General features: G+C 43.0%; 1 protein-coding gene across 6 annotated transcripts in view; it reads left to right on the forward strand.

Moving 5' to 3' along the window:
* Positions 1–16194, forward strand: part of PTPRM (protein tyrosine phosphatase receptor type M) — a 546095-nt gene that overhangs the window by 140752 nt on the left and 389149 nt on the right. For 4 of the 6 annotated variants that reach the window (XM_056854227.1, XM_056854228.1, XM_056854229.1 and 1 more), the window contains exon 2: positions 3262–3384. In XM_056854227.1, the coding sequence (XP_056710205.1) occupies positions 3375–3384 (10 nt within the window). In that variant the 5' untranslated portion in view covers positions 3262–3374. Of the gene's footprint in view, positions 1–3261; positions 3385–16194 lie in introns of those variants that run through there. The other 2 variants (XM_056854225.1, XM_056854226.1) reach the window with 1 other exon arrangement.

Raw genomic sequence — 16194 nt, forward strand, 5'->3', positions numbered from 1 at the left:
GTGGGGGAGGGACAGAGAGAAAGAAAGAGGAAGGAAGGAACGGGATGAAAGGGGGGAAGGAAGGAAGGAAGAAAGAAAGAGTGGGGGGAGGGACAGAGAAAGAAAGAGGAAGGAAGGAACTGGGAAAGGAAAGAGAAGGAAGGAACTGGGGAAGAAAGGATGAAAAGGAGGAAGGATGAAAGAAAGAAAGAAAGAAAGAAAGAAAGAAAAAGAAAGAAAGAAAGAAAGAAAGAAAGAAAGAAAAAAAGAGGGGAGGGACAGAGAGAAAGAAAGAGAAAGGAAGGAACTGGGAAAGGAAAGAGAAGGAAGGAACTGGGGAAGAAAGGATGAAAGGGAGGAAGGATGGAAGGAAGGAAGAAAGAAAAAGAAAGAAAGAAAGAAAGAAAGAGTGGGGGGAGGGACAGAGAGAAAGAAAGAAGAAGGAACTGGGAAAGGAAAGAGAAGGAAGGAACTGGGGAAGAAAGGATGAAAGGGAGTAAGGAAGAAAGAAGAGGGGGGAGGATGGCGGGAGATGGCAGGCCTTTCTCTGGCGGATGCACGGCTGTTGAGGGGCCGCCTGGCCCTCTGCGAGCTCCCTGAGAAGGAGGAGGTGGCGGGTGAAAACGGCAGGGGGAGAGGCACCTGAGGAGGAGGACGATGGCGGCGGCATCCTGGAGCTGGACTTTTGGGAGCCGCCTGAGGGGGACAAGGAGGAGGAAGGCGGTGAGGAGGAGCTGCTGCTGGAGCCTGGAGGAGGAGGCCCGGCCTCATTGCTGCTGGCCTCCCCACTGCCTGTCAGCTGTTGTGGGGCAAGAGGGGGGGAAGAGGAAGAAGCCAGCCGTGTGCGTGCGAGGCAGGAAGCCTTCAGCCCTGCTGACGCACGCATGGTGGGGGGGGGGTGGAAAGGTGCTGTGTTGGCACTCTTCCCTGCCGCCCCCCTGCAGAAAAAAAGTTACAACCTGCCTTTCGTAGTGCTTAGTCAGGGAGCACTCGGCGAGGGGGGCTGGCGACTTTTTTGCGTCCCCAAGATTCAATTACGCGACCCCATTTGGGGTTGCGGCCCACACTTTGAGAAGCTCTGGTCTAGCATCTAAGCAGCAACTAGAAGAAGGGCTCTGTAATAGCAGATATATATATTTTAATTTGGATAATTTTTGAGAAACATTGAATAATGGAAGTTACAGTTTATATAGGTTTAAAGGCTTAATTCAAATGGGTTGAACCATTTCCTTCAGAAGAAGTAGTAGGGCCAGGAGTCGCTGTTTTATTAATATCTTTAAATTATGCATTACTTAGCTCAGAAATCAGGTAATTAAATTAATGGTGCAGTCCTAAGCAGAATTACTCCCTTCTGAGTCTGTTGAAGTCAGTGGATTTAGAAGGCTCTGACTGTGTTTAAGATTTCACTGTAAGAGTGTGAACAGATTTTGTATAGGTCCTAGGCTCTCTAATCATCTTCTGGATTTGAGTCCTCAAAAAAGTGAATCAGGAGCAACCTAAATAATTGGAATAAAGACTGAGACCATAAATTGTGCAATAAAATTGGTGAATTTCAGTTGGATCCAGACAAAATTGGCAGTTTCCTCTGATTCCCTTTCTTGCCACCAACTGCCTTAATGATATTCTTCAGGGGTCCCTAACCGTTGGGATCAGCATTTCATGAAGCTGAGTGGGTTCATTGGGAGGAGAGAAACAGGAAAGTTCCATCCTGACATTGGAAAATTTTGTCTGGATCCAACCCACTGTTAATAGTCCAGATAAGTTATTTTTATATCTAAATTTAAAAGTGAGTCATTACACTGTCATTGGTTCCTGACATCAGTGGTTGAACACTTTTTATAATAGACCAACTTTATAATTGGTAACTCTGAAAAATGTATGGTAGAATGCACCATCAGAAATTTTGAACCAAACTTCTTTGATATAATTTGTAAAATACATTCTGGGTGAATTTTAACTCCATAATGAACTTATTAGTGGTTTCATGTGATAGCAAGACACTTAAAGCTACATCTCCTTCCCTTTGTTCAGTAATGAATTTTGCTCAGGATTCCACATACAAATGAATGAACCTGGGGTTTTTTTGTTTGTCTACAAAATAATTTTTCAAAGTTGAATATTCAAAGTTTAACTTTTCAGTAGTTTATATGTCGTAGTGATCTTTTTAATAAGCTCTTGTATGCTTGGAGAGAGTGTTATGCTAAAAATTGTGTTTAGAGGGCACATATGGGTTGTTAACGCATGGCCACTTTATCTCAATATTCTCCCGGAAATTGAGCGATTCAAGTTTTTCGTTACGCATGAGCGTCTTCCGTCCGCATGTCCAACTCACCGTTGTCATGACACTTCAGCGTGATTTCCAATTCCTGGTTTTTCCTGACCTTTTTAAAATGTCCACGTCAATTGTGGTAGCTTCTCCGTGCGTGCCTCACCACGTGGATCGAATGTCCATCGCCCCAACACGCCCCCTTTCCCCCTCCAACTCCTCCCACTCCCGCCATTTTGGGTCCTTGGACATGCCATTTTAATTGGTGAGCTTTGCTAGCCATCCTTGCTATCTTCTTGAGCATCGTTTGTTTGTGGCTAAATATAGCTTTTGAAAATCTTAAAGTGTCTGGACAAAAGCAGGGAGTGCGTGGTGTCTCCTGGAGAGAGAAGGAGACCCTGGACCTCATCACCATCTGGGGAGAATCATGGATGCTGTATGCCCATTAAAGCTCCCTAGAAGTCAGGCAATGAAAGCTGAAGTTATTGGTCCCAATGTATCTCCTAGAAGCAATGCCCAGCCACATAGTGCTGGTCTGCCAAGGCAAAGGTTCCTTTCCCAACACCTCATACCCCAACTCCTGATATGAACCCCAAATAATATGAGTCTGTAGAGAATTGTCATTATCAGTAAATTATTAGGAGTGCTGGGATTTGTGCTTAACCACAATCTTGTGGTCCTTGAAACACTACCAGATCTTCCACCTGATAGGTATAACATACCTGGTCTTCTGTGCATGTATTTATAGCTTGTTTCCCCCCACATTGTAGACTCTAGAACTGAAGCCTGCTGTACCAAATTATCGCGTTACTGGTTTGATTTAAAGCTGAAATTAGTTGGACAGTATTAGCTCTGTGAGTCCCACGGTCTTTGGACACTGACTATGCCAAGAACTTTTTAAAAAGTGTTTGAAGATCTAAATAGGACAAAATTATGATGCCTGTAAAAAAGAAAATGGAGACAAGACTGCACTGAAGCTATCCAAAGTTGACTTTTATTTATTTTGTTTTTGACAGGTGGATGTTCATTCGATGAGCCATTCACTTCATGTGGTTATAGTCAGTCTGATGATGATGATCTTAACTGGGATCAAGTGAACACATTGGTGAAGCCCTCATCAGATCCATGGATGCCAACAGGTGGTTTTAATTTGATTTTTTAAATTTTATTTTGTGTGCTATCACATAATAATATTGTTATGGAAAAAATTGTAACAACCAAATATATGTCGGGAGGAGGAGGACATGGTGTTTCTGAAATGATATAGGTTCTCTAATGCAAAATATTTTCCTTTTTCACATGATATCCAATAAATGTTAAATGTTAGTATGTCCTAGCTCTAAGAGCATCCCATAGAATTTTACTAGCAATTGGGCAACTTACAATGTTCCATTATATTCTCAAAGACATTCACTGGTCTAGAGAGACCAAATCACAAACTTATGTGCTGGAAATAAATTTTATTTTTCAAATATTGAAATCTCAGCTTTTTTTGAAGATCCATTTTGGTGCCATTTTCTGGGTACTAAGTTTTTTGGAGACAGAAGATTGAGGTAAATTTTTTGTGCTAGTTGGAGAAGAGACAGAGTTTTTAGTAACAAACCTCTCTCAGCAGAGTCAGAGAGAGAACTGAGCAAAGAGCAGCCCCTTTTATCAGGCTGGAATAGGTGAGAAACTGTGGTGAAGGGGGATGGAGAACCCTCAAGTGTTTTTTTGAGCTTCAAAAACCTCTCCAGAGTATATCTGAGCAGGTACAGTTCTAACCAGTAGGAAAGTTCAGACATCTAGGCAGCAAAAAAGAAAAGAAAAGAAGCAAAGCTATATGTTGTTGTAAGATGCCCCGCCTGGAGGGGTGCTGCCCCGGTAGTTGTAGTAGCTGGAGGAGGGGGTGGCAGTGGGGCTTCCTCAGCCTCAGACCATTCCGAGGGGGAATCGGAACTCGCTTCCCCCTCGGACGAAGCCAGCGTAATGACCTGAGAGCACAGGCAATATGGTCAACACTGGCTTCTCTCCTCCCTGGCCTCAGCCGCACAGCCTCCTTTATACCCCTCCTGCCCAGCTCCACCCCTACTTCCTCCCCGTGGTCCTGCCCCCCGAGCCCATATAAGGGTGAGAGAGGCTTGCATCAGCCTTCTCCCTCCTCCCAGCCACGTGGGTTCTGCCGTCCCCGCCCTGAGCGTGCTCGGCCGACAGCCAGCTGAGAGTCGGGCCGTTGGGGGAGCCGCGGGAGGTCATCGCTGGCTAACCGGCCTCTTCCTGAGCCGCGGTTTGCTCCCTCCCTGCCAGCTGCCGTGTGCGTCATCTTCGGGGCGACGGCCCCCTCGGTCTGGGGAGACCCTGTGGGGAAAAGGTAGGGGTTGGGCAACAGCTCTGGGCCGTTCCTGGGCGCGGCGTCCGCGGCGCTCCATCCACCCGACCCGGCGCTCGGTGGCGGGGTTGTCGCCGCGGGCGGGGAGGGGGACGGTTGGGGTGGACCTTCTACCTGGTGGCATTGTTCCCCCTCGCCCCTCCTGGGCTTGGAAAGTCCCGAGGTGGTCCCGGGAGACCCGAGCTCGGGACAGTTGTGTACCATGCAGGAGCTCTGAAACCCATAAAACATGGATTGTCCTGAAGCAGACAAAAAGTACCTTGAGGAAAGATTCTGTTCCCAGTTACAGGGTGAAAAGTGTGGTGGCTTGGGAAATGAGGTGGCCAGAGATAGGGCCTATGTTGAGGAATTGTGGTTTGTGAGTCCAAAAAATGTAAAATTAAAACTTGTTCAAAAAGAAAAAGAGGATTTCTAGGGTTAAGAGTGTTGGACTCTAATCTGGAGAACTGGGTTTGATTCCCCATTCCTCCATATGAGTGGCGGACTCCAATCTGGAGAACCAGGTTTGATTCCCCACTCCTCCACATGAAGCCTGCTGGGTGACCTTGGGCCAGTCACAGTTCTCTCTGAACTCCCTCAGCCCCACCTACCTCACAAGGTGTCTGTTTTTTTTGGGGGGGGGAGGAAAGGTGATTGTAAGCTGTTTTGAGATGCTTTACGGTAGAGAAAGTGGGGTATAAAAACCAACTCCTCCTCCTTCAAATTGACCCATTTCTGGGTGAGGATGCTCCCTCCCAGGAACTTCTAGAGACTTCCTATTCATCTAGCCAGGAAGATTCAATCAAGTTATGGCCCTGCTCCCTTCCTTCAATTTTGTTCCCCTCCTGCATTTTGTTCTGTGATGCCAGAGACTTGTTTACTGGCTTTTCATGCGAAACATGGAGAAAAACAAGTGTCAAGCACCAAGATACAAAGGTGACAGGGACAAATTAGAAACAGTGTGGCGACAGAATGGCCTTCACTTTTGTTACAGACTGTGGTCTTTACACTACCTGTTTACCTTCTCCCATAGAAATTAATTATTCTTCCGAAAAATCTATCAAGGCTGTATTCAGAAAGACTTAAAAAAAAAAAAAACCTTGTTTCCTAACTCAGTTTTTGGGGTAAGGTTGGGGAAGTAGTCACATGGCCTGCCATTTTGACTTTCTTATTAAACATATAATCCAGGGAGAAGGAATATTTTGACATGCTATTAGAAAAAAGTTGCCATTTATATAAGGCCTAGTCTTGAGTCATTATTGGAATAACTTCAGGTGACTGAGAGCAGTAATGTTATTATAAGCAAAGCTTTTAATTAGTTTGAAACTGGGAGATATATAGTGTAATTGTGTCAGCATTTTCTACAGTCTATGGAAGTGAATAGAATATCTAGATTTATGATTTGTAGATGTTTCTGCCTTTCATCATGAACATCTTTCTATAAAAGTATTATTATACTTGATGAAACATTCAGAGAGTTAATGCTCTTCAGTAATCCCATCAAAAGCCAAAGGAACTCACAATGACATTCCTAATTTCAGATACTTGTGCTTCAGTGAGTTAATGACAATATGTAATGTTTCATAATCAGTTAGGCTGCATTAGGACCGTACAAAAAGTAGTTCTTGATTTTTACGCTTTATTTTATTTTTGTCATGCCCTTACAAATTGTAATATTTCCATATTTTAATAGATGTCTTTCATTTCTGCAGAATGTTTACTATGTGGAAAGCCCTTACAATGTGTCTTGACTTTGCAGTTCAGCTGCCATTTCACTTCATGTCATTCCAATGTAATTCCCCCACTACGTACCTCCTTACTAAGCTTCCCAGTACTTCCTGGTACCATACCCTCCTTTAGTGCTCATGGCACCTTGCAATACGCATTCAAAACAAACAAACAAAAAAAGGAAAATGTTACCTTCTACCCACTTTTCAAAAACAAGAAAAAGGCAATTGAACTGGTGACCAAAATACTATCAGAGAAGGGCAGAGACCTAGAGGAGGTGATAATGAAATGAAGTGTGCATGACAGAAAAATCTCAGTTTATGCTGAAGGGAAGCAAGAGAGTTAGAGACTGAGTTGATGCCAGTCTGTATTTGTTTACTACAGTATAGTCTTATCCAAACAAACCTGTGAGTTTTACTTAATTGACTTAATTTTTATTTAAATATGGATAATTATGGTATTTATTAGTGACTGTGGTAGAAGACTATAGAGTTCAGAGCACAGTTGGTTGAAATGTGTTCTTGGGCAATTGTAGCCTCTGAAACTGTAGGCACAGCAATTGAATCTATGAACATCTCAAGGCTGAGTATGGTCAAGAGTGTGGGGTGGATGGATCGCTGTATTTTTGGTGACTCAGTCATCTTCCAGCCTGGGACTCATTCTTTTTATCCCTTCATTAGGAAATATTAACCTGATATGTTCTGGAGAAGACCTACCATTGGATTGTTATTATTGTATTCCCACATGCAGATAATACCTTCCTGCCTCAATGCCACCAACACCACTTAGCCATTGGCAAAAGTCTGATAACACACCTGGAAGGAAGGCACTTTTAATCACCATTGGAAGCACATTGTGATAGGCTACCATTCAGCATATTTCCAAGATGTTTCAGACACAATAGGAAAAGAACATAAGAAAGGCCTTGCTAGGTCAGACCAAGGTCCATCAAGTCCAGCAGTCTGTTCACACAGTGGCCAGCCAGGTGCCTCTAGGAAGCCCACAAACAAGATAACTGCAGCAGCATTATCTTGCCTGTGTTTCACAGGTAGTATAATGTAATGTAATGTGATATAATATATTATAAAGTAGCATTTTTTTCCATTGGAAAGATACATGGGGTTTCCTCCTATCTCAGCTCTTCTTTGGAAATATATAATTTGCAGTTTAATGTCTAGATGGGCTAGATACTTATTTATGTATAAGCAAAGTAGGATTGAATGTATAACAATGCAAATACAATTCCTTTTCAAATTCATAGAAGGTGATCCAAGAGAGTGGGTGGTCTTAATTGCATGTAGCTCAATGATACTGTACAAAACTAGGCAGACTAAGAACATTAAGTAACGCTAACATGAGAAGCAGTTAAAGGATAGATAAATAGATATTGTTCAAATGTATGCACATTGTTTATCCTTTCTACACAAAAATATTTTTAAAATGCTCTTACAGTACTTGTGTTTGAACACAAATATCCAGATCAACAGATCTAGGCATGAAAGGGTTCCTAATGTAGTGGCCTATCGGCACAGCTGTAAAGCTGGAACTCTGGTTCAAATTTAACCTCTACCTAGGGATGTACAGGCATTTCACTGTTCTCTTCTGATTTCAGGTAATTTATGAATAAATTAAATAGCAGTGATTCTAATATAGAATGATGGGGAGCCTCGCTTCTTACATCTCTTTCCTTTAGTTCTCATGGTAAGAATGAACTCTGAAAAGACTAATGCACAATGTTATTCATAAAAAGTAAGCTATATTTTTGTGAATATTCGTTTGTTTATTCACAGCCAACCTTTCTTACTGAGACTCAAGGTGGAGGACACAATATAATAAACATTGTAAGCTTAAGACATCCAGTAAACAATGCAATAGGACTAGAACTACAAAAATTTGAAAAATAATGCAAAAAGAAAAAGGTATCAGACATATAGTAAATATGCAGCAGAAGTAGAAGACAATGCAGTAACAGCGGGATAAGGCATACAATAAAGTGTTACAGTCTACAATCCTGTTTCTTTTATAAAGAAGTGTTCTTTTATACTACAGCCCCATTTCTTTTATAAAAATGCCCTCCTAAACAAGTTAATGTGAATGCCAGTTTACTTATCGTGTTCCTTGAATCACATGTTCCTTGAATCACAATGTTTTATTAAATAGTATGAGAGTAGTAAATTGCACAAAAGAAGTTTTTCCTTGCTTTTTGTCCAAGACATGGATACTAATTACATCTTAGACAAATCAATGCAAAAATCATCCCAGGATTGAATGTAAGGCTCCAGGGAGCTCTGCTGGTTATGACTTATGACTCAGAAAAGCTCTTGAGTTTGGGAAGAAATAGAGCTGTATAGTTCATGAGCTTGTGTGACCAAGTTGTGGGAAATTCTCTGGCTTGAACTTGAACATAGGAAGAGTCCTTTATTTACTGTCTTCTTTCCATAGGAAAGAGTCTTTCCAGCTCTGGTGACTGTAGGGTCTAGCACAGGGTGATTACAGGTCTTTGGGCCGGGTGAAACTTATATAGGGTATGCTTTTTAGCTTAGTCAGGTGAGAAAATGTCCATTAAGTGGGCCAGGCAAGCTACATGTGCTTAACAACATCTCCATTTTTCAGCCGTATGATTTCTTCTAAGTTTGCATGACACCCTCTTCAGCAGGTTGGAACCTTATTTTCCTTTTCCTGAGTGGAAGGTTTAAGTTACAGGAAAACATGAGAAGTCTTTTAAAATATGAGAAGGATGTTTTCATCATGATTGGACAGCCATTTATTTTGCGTACATGATAGCAAGCAGTTACAGCTCTGGACAAGAACTGGTCACAGTTATTAATGATCAGGAAGAAAGTTGTAATAAGCCAATATTACTCAGCTGTCATGCAGAGGACCTGGAACTGAATACGATACTAAGGAATTTCTTGTTTTCAGCCTTCTTTCCTTCCCCTGACTTCCTTAATTTATTGTATTGTACTGTTTTTAGTTTTTGAAAGTTGCTTGTCCTCAACTTTATTGTGTGTGCTTGAAATCAAAGCTAGTCATAGTGGGAAGCATAATATGGAAGAGTTCATATTGCAAAATCAGATTGTACTGGGGGGATGTGGATTGTAATTCTGTATGTGCTCTCTCTTCTGATGATAGAATAAATTAGAAATTGCTGTCACTGAAGGGACAGATAGAATTTAATTTTTTTTTCCTGTGCCAAACAGCACATTAATGCCAGAAAAGGTAGATAATGTTCCAATCTGCTGAAGGAGGTCATGGCCTTGTGAGAATAATAATGATTCCATACTAGCCCTGAAGGATTTCTTTTCCCCCCAGCAGCATGATTGAGAGATAAGACAGCAGGTGCTGCATTGGCACAGGAAGGCAGAAGTCAATGACATGTCCTGGGACAGGGAAGGGAGGGATTGCCTTTTTCTCCTGAAAGGCACCTGACAACATTGCAGAAAACAGGCTGGAGTATAAACCTGCATAAATTTCATGCAAATCAACAAAATGTATTGTTAAGATGTTGCATAAAGATAAAATTATGCTGATAACTGTGCTTACATAATAACCTCCAGAGAGGCTCCAGTTGTCAAATCTGCAACCTGTGGAAGTTACTCATTTCAGAGGGTTTCACACATTCATAACATTATCTCTGGAGTTATGAAGCTTTAATTCTCAAGAATAAGTGGAATAGCTACACTTTTGCAGTTTCCATAGAGCATCTGTGGCTCTGCAGTGAACTATTGACCCTGACAGTTTAAAATTCTTTCGTATTCTTTTAGAAACACTTGCTCTTCTTTCATCTTCCCTGTAATACAGCCCTTGCATGAGATGAGGGACTTGCTTCCTCCTCCTCCTCATACTCCTTCCCTACATCTCAATTGTGCCAACCTTGAGAATGGTGGAATTTATGTGAAGTTTGAGTTTGAACTGCTTTCCAGATCTGACCATTCGTGTCTCCAGAATTATCTAGCAGTAGACAAACCAGTGTCGTGTAGTGGTTAAGAGTGGTGGACTCTAATCTGGAGAACCGGGTTTGATTCCCCACTCCTCCACATGAGTGGCAGATTCTAATCTGGTGAAGCGGGCTGGTTTCCTCACTCCTCCACGTGAAACCAGCTGAGTGATCTTGGCTAGTTACAGTTCTGTCAGAACTCTCTTAGCCTCACCTCCCTCACAAGGTGCCTGTTGGGGAAGGAAAGGTGATTGTAAGCCGGTTTGATTCGCCTTTAAAAAAGGGAGAGAAAGTCGGCATATAAAAACCAACTCTTCTTCTTTTTGAGGAACTGGCCAACGCCAGCCATGGTCAAGCTTGGAAGAAGCACCACTGTTGAAACTGTGGTCACCACAGCTTTTCCAAATCTTCATTAATACTGGTGGACTGCTCACATCTCCACCATTTGAAAGTGACAGTTTCCTCTGCCCCCTGGCATTGGTCTTGGCAATGAGAATTCTCATTGATTCCATGTCCTTGATACTAAGATCTGTCCACTGCTTTCTGCAGGGGCCCCCACTATTCAGCACCTTGCCAGTGGTGGTTACCTCATATTCATACTACTTCTGATTCTGACATTCCACACTCTGTTGCCTCTGATATTGAGTCTGAAGTTTTGTTGAAACTATCACCAGAAGACACTGTTTGGGATACTACTCCTGTCTTTCCTAGTGAAGATTTGTGATTGTACACTGAACAAATGCTTAGAACGGCCCACTTTTTGGAGATCAGTGCCTTGGCATGGATGCTGGGTATGAGATCAAACAGGAAGGGTATTCATTTTTCTGTTCACATGGCCCACATCAACTTCTGACCTAGTGGAAGCCACACATAATAAAGCCAAAGACCTCTTGCCACTCTGCTCTGTTAGCAAGGAGGAATATGAAATGGATGGCTGGGTTGACAGATTTACTCTCATTTGTACTGTTTCTTAAGATCTCTAATGATGAGGCTCTTGTGGGCTGCTATCAACTTTTTCTTTGGAAATTTAGATTTACTCCTGGATGATAAAAAGCGACTACCAAAGGTCTTACAAGCTGATGCTATAAAACTGTCTAAAAAGCAAATAAAATACTTCCAGACATGTGGCAGATAGTGCTTCTAGAGGAATGGCTTCAGCTGTAGTCCTTAGACACCACACTGGGTTATATTCTACTGCACTACATCACCATACCATAAGCAGAATTAAAGATCTCCCATTTGAAGGCCAAGAAGTTTTTAGTACACAAACAGATGGCACGCTAGATAAAATTAGGAAGAACAGGTATACTTCTCACTCACTTCAGGTAATCCTTGCACAGTCTACTCTTTTCAGACCTAGGCAATATTAACAGGTATAAATCCCAGTATCAAAAATGGTGTTTCCGCTATCAGGTGCAGTGCTGATATCCCTTGTATAAGCTTCAATACTTGTATCAATGGCAATGCAGGTGTTGCCCAAGCCCAAAAGGATATTGTTCATATCAGAAGCAGTCCTTCTAACTGGAGCCCTTACCCTTATGTCAGAAAAATTTGAGGCCCCTTTTTAATAGGTAAAGTTCATCCATATAATAGGTCATTCATATTGCAAGAGTAAAATATACCTAGGAAGCCTTTCTTAGCAGTGCAGGGAGAAGCAATCACAAATGCAGGCAAAGTACCTTTTCAACATTTTGGTCCATGGGTCACTTTCCACCATTTTTGGTCCATGGGGCCAAACTCTCAGGTGGATCTTTTTGTATCCCAGTCCAACCCAAAGTGGCCTTCTTTTTGCTGCCTATCTGCAAAACCTCCTAAGAATCCCTAAGGGTTCCTTTCAACTCAAGTGGAAAGGTGTCCTATCCTATGCTTTTTCTTCATTCCTTTTAACTGGCTGGGTTTTATGCAAATTACATGAAAGACAGTCACAGAGCATTATGGTTGTTCTTTTCTGACCCAGACAACAATGGTTCCCCAAATCATGTGACCCTGGTCAACGGGCAATACCACTGCCTACACACAAATACTTGATTATTTCTGGTTCACTACTGCACAACAGTATGGTGTTGCTACACCTCACAGCTTGGAATATTTGTCTCTAACACTGTTGCTTTCAGCTTTGCGGCTAACAGGGCAGTCCTGCAGGGCTTAGCTGGCGGGCGGAGGCTCTCACAGCTTGGTCGGATGTAAAAATGACTGAGCCGGAAGTGGTGAGCTGCTGCCAGTGAGAGGGCAAGATCTGACCCAATGAGCAGGGTCTTTAAAAGTTGATAGGGAGATCAGTGAAGGGGGAGGAAGTGGCCTCAAGGGAGTGGATGCAGTGCCTGAAGAGGGAAAGAAAGTGGCGACAGGGAGACCTGAGACGTGGAAAGAAATGGCTCTTGCCTTAGCTGGTAGCAGGAAGGAGAGACTTGAGGCAAAGACACTGAGCATGGAGGATTGGATGAATCACGGAGTAGCAGAACTGGAAGTGGAACAGGAGAGCTGAAGCTGCTAGAGGGAAGGCCTGCAACTCTCAAGAGCCACATAGCAGCATGCTCAGAACTGGCAAAGGCAGAGGTAGGAATGCAGAGTTAGGAGACGTCAAAGGAAGAGTTTACCTGAAGCTCTGCAGTACAGAAGTGGTAGGACTCAGGGGTCTGCCAGCCCTCCTAAAGATAAGAGTGGGTGGGACAGAGAGAGGCTGGAGAAATTAGAGAGGTCCTACTTGGGAGGACAGAGGGACTTACAGCTCCAGGGGCGAAGTCCTCTGGAGGGCTGCAAGGAAGGGAATTAGACTGAAGACAGACTCTGGGGACAAAGCAGGATTGAGAATGGAGAGAGACTGAAATTTTGGGTGAGGGTACAGAAATGTAATGAGGGGCTGGGGAAGGCACTGGCAAACCACCTCTGTTAGTCTCTTGCCATGAAAACCCCAAAAGGAGTCGCCATAAGTCAGCTGCAACTTGAAGGCTGCGACTTGAAGGCACTTTACATACACACATACAACCGTTATGATGTTACGGGGTCAAGGAGGAGCAAGGAAGGGGGTTTGCTGGCATAGTATTGCACACACACACACACACACAAAGTAGCCTTGTTCTGAAACAGAGCATCCACCAATTATGTCTACTCAGACTTACAATAGCTTTTCAGGGTTTCAGGCAGAGGTTTTTCGTATCACATTTTAAGTGCAGATGCCCAGGATTGAAGCTGGGACCTTCTGCATACAAGGCAGAGGCTGTTCTACTGAACCCTCTCCAGATGACTTTAAAAGATTCTGGATTAGCTACTGCTTAAACTTCAGTTGTCTGCTATGTCACATTTCCATTATATGGTTCAATGGAGACCACTTTGGTTTTGTTTGAACTCTAAATGTGTCCTGAAGCATCTCTCTAATATCTTCTCTCTGTTGGCTCCTCCCTCCTGTGCCTCAGTAGAGTCCCAGATTCCCTTCAAATTCTTGGGCAAACCATTTGAACTTCTGGCTACTTGTCTTTTCTTCCACCTCTGTAATAAACTAACTTTGCTTCTAGCTGTCTCCTTTGCAAGAAGAGTTAGTGAACTGGCTGCCCTCCTCCATGACCTGCTGTTCACCAGCGTTGACTTCTGTAAGGTTGTTCTGTTTTATTAGAACCAAACTGTTTAGCAAGGATCATAACTTTTTTTGTTATTCAGGTAACAATAAGGGTTTAGAAACTCCTCAACATCTCTCTCATTGGTAGTCTCAGTCATTGTCAGTTGGCTGAGATGCAGTGCCGCTTGTCTAGTCATACACACTCTGCAGCCTCTAATCTGGTGAACCGGGTTGGTTTCCCCACTCCTGCGCATGAAGCCAGCTGGGTGACCTTGGGCTAGTCACAGTTTGCTCTGAACTCTCTCAGCTCCACCTACCTCACAAGGTTCCTGTTGTGCGGAGGTGAAGGGAAGGTGGGGAGGTAGCTGTGGCTCAGTGGTAGAGCATCTCTTGGCATGCAGATGGTCCCAGGTTCTATCCCTGGCATCTCCAGTTAAAGGGACTAGGCAAGTAGGTGGTGTGAAAGACCTCTGCCTGAGACCCTGGAGAGCTGCTGCCGGTCTGAGTAGATAATACTGACTGATGGACCAAGGGTCTGATTCAGTATAAGGCAGCTTCATGTGTTCATGTGATTGTAAGCCGGTTTGATTCTTCCTTAAGTGGTAGAGAAAATCGGCATATAAAAACCAACTCCTCCTCTTCTTCTTCCTCCATTTGCCATTCATTGTGTGATGATTGTCAAATTTGTAGGGAAGTAGGGAGAGTGGTATTTGAAATCCAGTTTGCATAAGAGCTTTGCTTCTCTATTCTACAGTAAGCTTGCTTTCTCCCAGATATGGAACTGCACTGTGATAATGAAGATGAGAACAGAGTTGCACTTATCTGTTAACTGTTATCCATCTAACAGTGCTCTGTGCAGCCACGCATCCCTCCTGCCTGCCCTACCTTGTGCTCTCGCTGTTGCTTTATCTTTTCTTCTTTCTCTCTGGCGGTGGCAATGTGAGGATTGAGGAGATAAGTGATCATCCCTCCCTTGCATGTGGCTGCTCCGGCAGGAAAATCCACTGGGAGGGGAAGTGATGTCTGGTTCTATAGAAATCGATTAAAGTTTCCCCCATGGCAAGTCTGTGCAGTATCCAGTGTGTGACTGTACAGAATATCACTTGATGAACAGCAGTTAACAGCTAAGTTTTGAAACCTGTTTTGAAACAGCTTTGATACTAGTTTTAGTATGAAGGAAGCATGATAGCTTCAGAGGCTTCTGTGGTTCTATACTTGAACCACAGAAGAACCCCCTTTCCTACCTCTTCTCCAGTTCTTTCTATTCCCGTGGCTGCTGCTATATTAAACTAGTGGCAGAAGTGGCCAACCTGTCAGCAGGTACTGAGATATCATTGCTAAGGTCTATCCTGGGAAAGTAGTTCCCTGGGTACCTGGTATGTTAATACATTTGAAGTTGGGAGGCTCGGCAGAAGGGAGGCAGAGAGACTGTTCTTCCTTGCTTGTTGGCAGGTTGGCCACAGCAAGCAGTAGAAACCACCTGCTGCAGCAACTGCCAGTAGCAGGTAGGTAAGTTGGTTTGGGGTAGGTTGAAAGTGTACAGGGCTGATTGGAGGCTTGGTTGTGGCTTTAAGGAAGCCTGTTATTTCCAAGTTCTGAGCTTAGAAAACGGCTTGGAGAAAAACTGATCTATTTTAGCAGATCGCTTGGTGTTCTTGAGCTCCATATCAAGCTGGGAAAAGGAGGAGGGAGGTGATCTCTAACTCAGGGGTTCTCAACAAAGGGGGGATTCCCCCCCCCTGGGGATTTTAGGGTTCCAGGGGGGGAATTGGGACCACTATTCAGCAAATATGCATATTATTTTGAATGCACCTTTTAAGTTAGACTATCGTGGGAAGGGGGGAATTATATTCTGAACAATGGTGAAAGGGGGGAATGGAGCAAAAAAGGTTGAGAACCACTGTTCTAACTAGTGTTCTGCCAGCACAAGAGCATTTAAGCAGAGTGGGTGTAAATGAATAAGATAGGATTGCACTGGGAGTCTTTTTTTCTTTTTCTTTTTGCAGTGCGTACCTTGTTAACTAGCTCTAAAGAATGCAACAATAGGCTGAATGTGCCCCTCATGCACTGTTGATTCTTTATCTCAAATGCTAAAGGTTGTTATCCAGGCATTTTAATTGTAGTGTAATAATGTTTAAGTATAATTACTGTTTTCTTTGTTCTGTGCATTCTTTTGTGTGGAACTACAAAAGTGTTCTAACATTTAGATACTCTCAGACATCAAAAAAGCCAAATCTCATTGTTGCATATGAGATTTCTAAATGAGAGTGGGTTGATATAATCTTATTTGAGGAAGATACAAAGTAATTTGTTAACATGAAGTATTGTGTTGCGTTTAAAAACAGCTTTGTTAGATATCTTTGAATGCTGTGTTATTGTAAAAC

Source organism: Euleptes europaea, chromosome 8, assembly GCF_029931775.1.
Source record: "Euleptes europaea isolate rEulEur1 chromosome 8, rEulEur1.hap1, whole genome shotgun sequence".
NCBI classification, from domain to species: Eukaryota; Metazoa; Chordata; class Lepidosauria; order Squamata; family Sphaerodactylidae; genus Euleptes; species Euleptes europaea.